Raw genomic sequence first — 9,032 nt, 5'->3', positions numbered from 1 at the left:
TTGCGATTTACTCATTTTTCCTGATTTCAGTATTCATATTCACATTTCCTTGAAGTCAATCAGTTTTAGACACAAAATGCAAATCATCTTTAAACTATCAGCTTTAAATGAATTGCTCTTCCAATTTGGATTGAAAGTGCATTTCCCAAATATCTCTGTTTGGTTGTTGAGTTTATCACCCCATGAACAGCCAGGGTAATTTTGTGGCAGGGTCTCATTGTAGTAGTTTGTGACTACCTCACTGAACAAGGATTTTTCAAACTGTTACATACCTCCATAGATGGTTCGTTCTCTCGCAGGGCCAGCAGCATGATAGGACCCACCATCTTGTTTAGGCCATTCAAAAACTTCTTTCTCTTACAGCAACAATGTATCAAGGAATTCAGCTGAAGAATCAAAGTTATACTTTTGTTAGTAAATGACAATTGGCATACACAGTTCTGTGTTGTCCAGTCTGAATGTATGTAATACTGTCTTTTATGCTTGTCATAACAATTATTTAAGGAAAAAATAGAACTTTGTAAGAAATTTTCTGATATGTCAAAACCCTGCTTGCTTTGAGAAAGTCCAAAGAGGAGACAAGAGACAGATTGTTGGATAGAGATGGTGAAGGAGGGAAGATATGATATGGATTGTGGGATAGAGATGGTGAAGGAGGGAAGATATGAGATGGATTGTGGGATAGAGATGGTGAAGGAGGGAAGATATGAGATGGATTGTGGGATAGAGATGGTGAAGGAGGGAAGATATGAGGTGGATTGTGGGATAGAGATGGTGAAGGAGGGAAGATATGAGATGGATTGTGGGATAGAGATGGTGAAGGAGGGAAGATATGAGGTGGATTGTGGGCTCGCGCTGGTGCAGGCGGGCAAGCTCTGCGGTGGCTTGTTGGCTCGCGCTGGTGCCGGCGGGCAGCTATGAGGTGGATTGTGGGCTCGCGCTGGTGCCGGCGGGCCGCTACTGAGGTGGATTGTGGGCTCGCGCTGGTGCCGCGGGCCGTTCTGCGGTGGCTTGTGGGCTCGCGCTGGTGCCGGCGGGCCGCTCTGCGGTGGCTTGTGGGCTCGCGCTGGTGCCGGCGGGCCGCTCCCCGGTGGCTTGTTGGCTCGCGCTGGTGCCGGCGGGCCGCTCTGCGCTGGCTTGTGGGCTCGCGCTGGTGCCGGCGGGCCGCTCTGCGGTGGCTTGTGGGCTCGCGCTGGTGCCGGCGGGCCGCTCTGCGGTGGCTTGTTGGCTCGCGCTGGTGCCGGCGGGCCGCTCTGCGGTGGCTTGTGGGCTCGCGCTGGTGCCGGTGCGCCGCTCTGCGGTGGCTTGTGGGCTCGCGCTGGTGCCGGCGGGCCGCCCCGGTGGCTTGTGGGCTCGCGCTGGTGCCGGCGGGCCGCTCTGCGCTGGCTTGTGGGCTCGCGCTGGTGCCGGCGGGCCGCTCCCCGGTGGCTTGTGGGCTCGCGCTGGTGCCGGCGGGCCGCTCTGCGCTGGCTTGTGGGCTCGCGCTGGTGCCGGCGGGCCGCCCCGGTGGCTTGTGCCGGCGGGCCGGTATGAGGTGGATTGTGGGATAGAGATGGTGAAGGAGGGAAGGTATGAGGTGGTTTGTGATTTTTAAGCAGAGATAGTGAAGCAAGAATTGTCACATAAATTCTGACCAGGGGATTGTGAGGTTAGGATGGTGGATGAGGGATGCTGGGATATATCTTTGATGTGTGGTGCTGGCGGGACTTACCATGACACCCCAGAGCTCCCCCTCATCATCACAAGCTAGACTGCCCGGTGTATACATGTGGAACCATCCCTCCTTGCCGTCGCGGATTCCCAGTATGGTCTGGTGGACTTCACAGTGATCATCTTCAGCTATATTCTTCAGCACTGACTTCATCTTGCTACATCACAAATGTCATTCATGAAGCCATGAAAGTCAGCCACTAGAGTTACAATCAGGAATTTCAAACCGCTCTTGTGGAATTTTTTTGCCAAAGTCTAGATTTTCATAGATTTACATTTTCAGAAAATTCATTAACAAAACTAAATATATCAAAAAAAAGGTTTAAATATCAGTATTTGATTTCTTCAGCTGACAAACTGTTAAACTCATCAAAATAACAACATTAAGGATTTCAAATCTGTCACTGTAGAAGATGAAATTGGATGATACTTACGAAGCGAACAACTCATCAGCTAGGGCACTGAGAACAGAAAGTAAACGTAGTTCCTTCATCACAATATTCTGTAGGGGGCCAACACATGAACATTCAATAATAAACAGTAATGGCTATCAGAGCTGAACCGATTTAGAAAATTATCTTTTTCTTATTTCTTTTTCTTTTGCAAATTGTTGGCAAAAACTGTTAATTCATGTCGAGAAAATGTAGTAGCAACAAGCATACTTGGTATTGTTTAAGCAATGGATGTCCCCTACCAACCACTGCTAAAAATATTAAGTGACCTTGACCTTGATTTAAAAAACTTGAAACTCTTAGCTTTTCCAAGGTATCATGGGATATTATGGTCCTTAAATATTGTGTGAAGTTTGATAAAAATCCCCCTCAAGGAATGAAACTGCTAGAACGCCGACAAATGATGGCGTTTAATTGGTACATACATACAAGACAGACGGAGAGGAAACCTATAGTCCCCACGGTTCGGGGACGAACAGGGACCAGTTTTACCACAGGCATAACTCACGATGTAATTAATCAGTTGATGTAAATAAAAGACTTTCCTCATAAATTCGAATTCTTACAACAATGTCCATTTATTTCAATCTCTATCAAGTTAATGAGTAAAACAACATTTCTGATATCATGTCTTTACAGTGATATTATTGATTTGAATTAACTGCCTAAATAACTTAATGTATTTTATCCATAAGTTGGTCGAAGATTCCAACAAATAAGAGCTCATCTTCCATTTTTGCAGAATCATCAATTTTGGAATAGTATGCTAATAGTGGTTTGCAAAGAGGCCCTCCCGAAACTTAAATATCAAAACTTTAGGATAAATATGGTACTAACCTTTTACACTACTGGAAGGAGCTTATTTGATGATAAATATGATACTCAACTTTTACACTAGGGAAAGGAGCTAATTGTGGGATAAATATGGTATTTAACCTTACACTAGGGGAGGGGGCTTATTTGAGGATAAATATGGTACTTAACTTTAACACTAGGGGAGGGGGCTTATTTGAGGATAAATATGGTACTTAACTTTTACACTAGGGGAGTGGGCTTATTTGAGGATAAATAAAGTACTAAACTTTAACACTAGGAGAGGGGGCTTATTTGAGGATAAATACAGTACTAAACATTTACACTTAGGGAGGGGGCTTTAATATTTGAGGATTGATACGGTGCTAAACCATTACACTAGGGGAAGGGGCTTATTTGAGGATAAATATGGTACTAAACCTTTACCCTAGGGGAGGGGGCTTATTTGAGGATAAATACAGTAGTAAACTTTTACCCTTGGGGAGGGGGCTATACAAGGATACACAGGATTCTAAACTTTTACATTGGGGAGGGATCTTTTTTGAAGATAAATATGGTTTTGGTTTGGTTTGTTTTGTTTAACGTCCTATTAACAGCCAGGGTCATTTAAGGACGTATATGGTACTAAGCTTGAGGATATATACAGTAATCAATTTTTTAAATTACAGCCAATCAGAAATTGTTCTCACAGAACACTACTTACTCATTAGGAAATGGAATTGGCTGCAGTAGACTTCCCAGGACCAATCTCCAGTCGGAGTACGACGACCTACAAATATCAAACAGATATCAAATATCAAACATGGCTTCTAACAAATATTTTGGAATTTTAAAAATATTAAATTTTAAAATCATCTAGAACACTGACAGGTCACCAGACTTGTCTTGTGGCTATCTATCACCATAATCAAGAGGACATCTGCACTGGGGTTTCCATTAGACATTGTGAATTTAAAACAATGGCAGCAAAGCAAAATATACATTAAACGTGTATTTTGATGTGACTTTTGTTTAAATCCACCTCCCAAGTTGCTGACTAACAGGAAAGAAAATACCGGTATAAAACTCATTTGTTATACCATAGTTAGACCATTTGAGGGTCCACACATACAATGGACCATACATACAATGGACCATACATACAATGGACCACACATACAAGGGACCATACATACGAGGGACCATACATACGAGGGACCATACATACAATGGACCACACATACAAGGGACCATACATACAAGGGACCACACATACGAGGGACCATACATACAAGGGACCATACATACGAGGGACCATACATACAAATTACCAAACATACAAGGGACCATACATACAATGGACCACACATACAAGGGAACATACATACGAGGGACCACACATACCAGGGACCATACATACCAGGGACCATACACAAGAGGGCCCACACATACAAGGGACCATACATACAATGGACCACACATACAATGGACCACACATACAAGGGACCATACATACAATGGACCACACATACAATGGACCACACATACAATGGACCATACATACAATGGACCACACATACAAGGGACCATACATACGAGGGACCACACATACAAGGGACCATACATACAAGGGACTATACATACGAGGGACCATACATACAATGGACCATACATACAATGGACCACACATACAATGGACCACACATACGAGGGACCATACATACAAGGGACCATACATACGAGGGACCATACATACCAGGGACCATACATACTATGGACCATACATACAATGGACCATACGCACCAGGGACCACACATACGAGGGACCACACATACGAGGGACCATACATACCATGAAGGACCATACATACGAGGGACCACACATACAAGGGACCATACATACAAGGGACCATACATACGAGGGACCATACATACCAGGGACCATACATACGAGGGACCATACATACCAGGGACCATACATACGAGGGACCATACATACCAGGGACCATACATACAAGGGACCATACATACGAGGGACCATACATACCAGGGACCATACATACAAGGGACCACACAAACGAGGGACCATACATACAAGGGACCATACATACAAGGGACCATACATATGAGGGACCATACATACGAGGGACCACACATACCAGGGACCATACATATGAGGGACCACACATACGAGGGACCACACATACGAGGCATCACACATACGAGGGACCATACATACGAGGGACCATACATACGAGGGACCGTACACAAGAGGGACCACACACACGAGGGACCATACATACGAGGGACCATACATACGAGGGACCATACACAAGAGGGACCACACACACGAGGGACCATATATACAATGGACCATACATACAAGGGACCATACATACGAGGGACCATACATACGAGGGACCACACATACCAGGGACCATACATATGAGGGACCACACATACGAGGGACCATACATACCAGGGACCACACATACGAGGCATCACACATACGAGGGACCACACATACGAGGGACCATACATACAATGGACCACACATACAATGGACCACACATACAAGGGACCATACATACAATGGACCACACATACAATGGACCACACATACAATGGACCATACATACAATGGACCACACATACAAGGGACCATACATACGAGGGACCACACATACAAGGGACCATACATACAAGGGACTATACATACGAGGGACCATACATACAAGGGACCACACACACGAGGGACCACACACACGAGGGACCATACATACGAGGGACCATACATACGAGGGACCATACATATGAGGGACCATACATACCATGGACCATACATACAATGGACCATACATACAAGGGACCATACATACCAGGGACCATACATACCAGGGATCACACATACGAGGGACCATATATACAACAGCCATGACAGACAGCACACATGACAGAACACGATACTTACAGTGTTTCCATGATACCGATATAACAAAGAAGTTTCGTCTCCCATTCCTGTTTGTCCAGGAAGACAGCTGTGTTGCTTTGTAAAGCACTGAAGTAGATACAAACAGGAACAAATCTTTAAGGCAATGTTAGAGGTTCCACCATAAAATCAATATTCTATGCCTGAAACTCTTGTTAGATTTAGAAACAGATCTAAAAGGAACCTTAGCATAAAAAGTATGCATGTTACGTCTATATGAACCTAACTGAGATCTTTTGAATTCATTTTTGACAATCTTTTTTTATCACAACTTTACAATTAAATAAAACAAGTGATGTTGTAATGACATATGAATCATGACTGTTCTGGTAATGGAAGACTCACTGTTCAAGTCAAAATTAGTTTAAATTTCCCATAGATATTAGTTATGTGATGAAATATCCTACTCGCCTAAACAGCTGGACTTATCAAATTGATACATTACTCTCTACGTAAATATAAAATAAGTATTTTCAAACCGTTTACCAGGAAAATTGGTAGAAATTTTGAACAAACCAGTCAACAGTAAAACTTACTGACTGGATGGAACATCTGAATGTGCCCAAGCATTTAAATGATTATGATGAAGTATCTTTCTGATCAAGATCGCTGCTAAACAGTATGGCTGATTCAGGACAGTTTGATGGTATATAAGATGAGGTTCTTCTCTTTTTCATTATTTAAATTGCCTATATATGATTGTTTTGTGTTATTTAGGTAACAGAACAGTTGTTTCATGCCTTAGTATCAGTCAACAGTCAAAACTATTTCCCCAAGATGTTGGGACTATCCTGATGAACTGTGGCATGAAACAACTATATATCAGTGTGTAAAAACTGTGAGCCCAACTCGGAGATTCGTTCAATGGTCCTGTATACTAACGAACTTGTTACACTGACACTCATGTAGGATTTCATCGATGATAACCAATACTGTACTTTTTCTTATCCTCATAACAGGTGTAGATTGCCGCTAGACACACCGCCACCATGTTGGGCAGGACTCGAGGGTGTGGACAGGTACTTGACGGACCGTGCATGCTGTCAACAAATATAAATCATGTTCATCCTCTAATTCACACTGTTTTGTGAAGCATTTTTTCCCTTTTGAAAATACTTCAAAGCAGTTTAATGATTTAATTTCAAATCTCCCAACATACTACCAAAATTTTCAATGATAATTTTATTAATATAAGTCAATGTGTCTTTGACCTTGGATGAAGATATGGTAGTTATTGTGGCTTTTAGCACTTTCCTGAAAATTATGTAGCATACATCATTTACTTTCAGACTAAGGTAGCATACAGCTACAATAAAGTAGCATACATCCTTAACTCTTTACGTACTCATTCAAATTTCGCGGTCGCTACCGGAAGTGAATGCTGGGTAGGTCCTTTGTGTATTGGAGCATATGGCTATCACATCAGACGTCGATAAAACGATCTTTTACTGATCTTTTACTGTTGTATAATGCTTAATATTAAATGAAGTTTATCATATGGAACAAGTACTGAGTACGGAAACTCTTTTACCCAAATTTTCCTTTAAAATACGGCGAAATCACCAGGCAGAATCGCGGGAAATGACATGTTGATCGGCACATGTGTCACACGTGTGTAAGAAATCACGCAGTTAAAACATCGTTTTTTCGGTGTGTAAAAATATTTTACGTATTTCTTACTTATTTTGATGATAAACGTTACTCAATTATATATATATTATCGTTTTTAATTGTTTTATTGTGTTTAAAACCTCAACAATCTCGCAGAAAACGAAAGTAAATTTGAGGCAGCCATTTTGTAGCTATGTAAACAACTCGGCATGAACCGGCGGAATTCTTTGAAATAGACAATCTTAACGAATGAATATGCTTCTGGTACGTAAAATATACCATCAATACAATATTTACATCGCTTTTTATTTCTTAAAAACATCATTTCCGTGTCAATTCCTTCGTATGACTATGCTAAACCAGCAAGTAATATCAACATCTTTCGCGATGTTTTATGACGATTTGAGTCGTCACAAAGGATGGAAGGCATGTTAATTGTGACGTGTGTAGTCGTCATGAAGGATACAAGAGCACGTTTTTGTGACGTCTGTAGTCGTCGTGAGTACAGAAAGAGTTAAGTCTCCATGTCACAGTAAGGTAGCATACATCCTTAAGTCTCCATGTCACAGTAAGGTAGCATATATCCTTAAGTCTCCATGTCACAGTAAGGTAGCATGTCACAGTAAGGTAGCATACAGCCTTAACTCTCTGTGTCACAGTAAGGTAGCATACATCCTTAAGTCTCCATGCCACAATAAGGTATCATACATCCTTAAGTCTCCATGTCACAATAAGGTAGCATACATCGATAGTAAGTAAGTAAACATACATCCGTAACTCCCCATGTCACAGTAAGGTAGCATACCGTATTTGACCTAATAAGGGCGCAGGGCGCGGGTAATTGACAGTGAGGGCGCCCTTATTTACATTAGTTATTCTGAAGTTTTATGAAACAGACTATACCTTATAGCAGAATACCCAAGGTTGTGGAAACGGTAAAATATTCAGTCATAAAAATATTCCAGATGAAGATATCTATTCATTATCATATATTAAGCTTAAACATCACTTGAATACTCCTGTAAACTTGTAAACCATGCTAGCTGATCTTTAGACCAGAGAACGTGTGTTCCACCATTTATGTTCAAATGGAACTCTTCTGTGTTCTATTTATAGGCACAGGTGATTTCCCAGATCATATCAGACATCGTTTTCTTTGACCTAATAATTGATTTACAATGTCTTTTACTAGCTTTCTGTTCTGAACAAAAGTTATTTATCAACAAGAATGAAGTCTTTACTTTATCTTCAAATAAAGATGGTAAGTTATTATTTGTATGTGTGTTTAGTTTTGGGTGCTCTTTGCACTGACATGTCATCTGTAGCCTGTAGGAATACACAAAATGTGGCGAAAACATGTGTTCCAGTTACTTAATTTGCTGAAGAAAATGAACACATAAAGTAGCAAAATATTTCACATGAATTATTACTTGAAAAATTTAAAATTTGCATTTTCACCATGATATTTCCTTAAAAAA

General features: G+C 41.6%; 1 protein-coding gene across 1 annotated transcript; it reads right to left on the bottom strand.

The window, feature by feature from the left end:
* Nucleotides 1–242: 242 nt before the first annotated feature.
* On the bottom strand, nucleotides 243–6,988 carry LOC117320031 (C-Maf-inducing protein-like; the record flags this gene model as incomplete). The annotated part of the gene is made up of 6 exons (XM_033874726.1): nucleotides 6,882–6,988; nucleotides 5,926–6,012; nucleotides 3,679–3,744; nucleotides 2,145–2,171; nucleotides 1,712–1,868; nucleotides 243–386 (listed from the first exon to the last, which is right to left on the bottom strand). Coding segments are annotated over exons 1-6 (582 nt in total), but the record flags the coding sequence as incomplete, so codon positions are not given.
* Nucleotides 6,989–9,032: the final 2,044 nt, after the last annotated feature.

The sequence above is a fragment of the Pecten maximus genome, unplaced genomic scaffold (genome assembly GCF_902652985.1).
Source record: "Pecten maximus unplaced genomic scaffold, xPecMax1.1, whole genome shotgun sequence".
In the NCBI taxonomy this organism is placed as follows: Eukaryota; Metazoa; Mollusca; class Bivalvia; order Pectinida; family Pectinidae; genus Pecten; species Pecten maximus.
The sequence above is the reverse complement of the archived record's forward strand: the minus strand, read 5'-3'. Positions and strand labels throughout refer to the sequence as shown.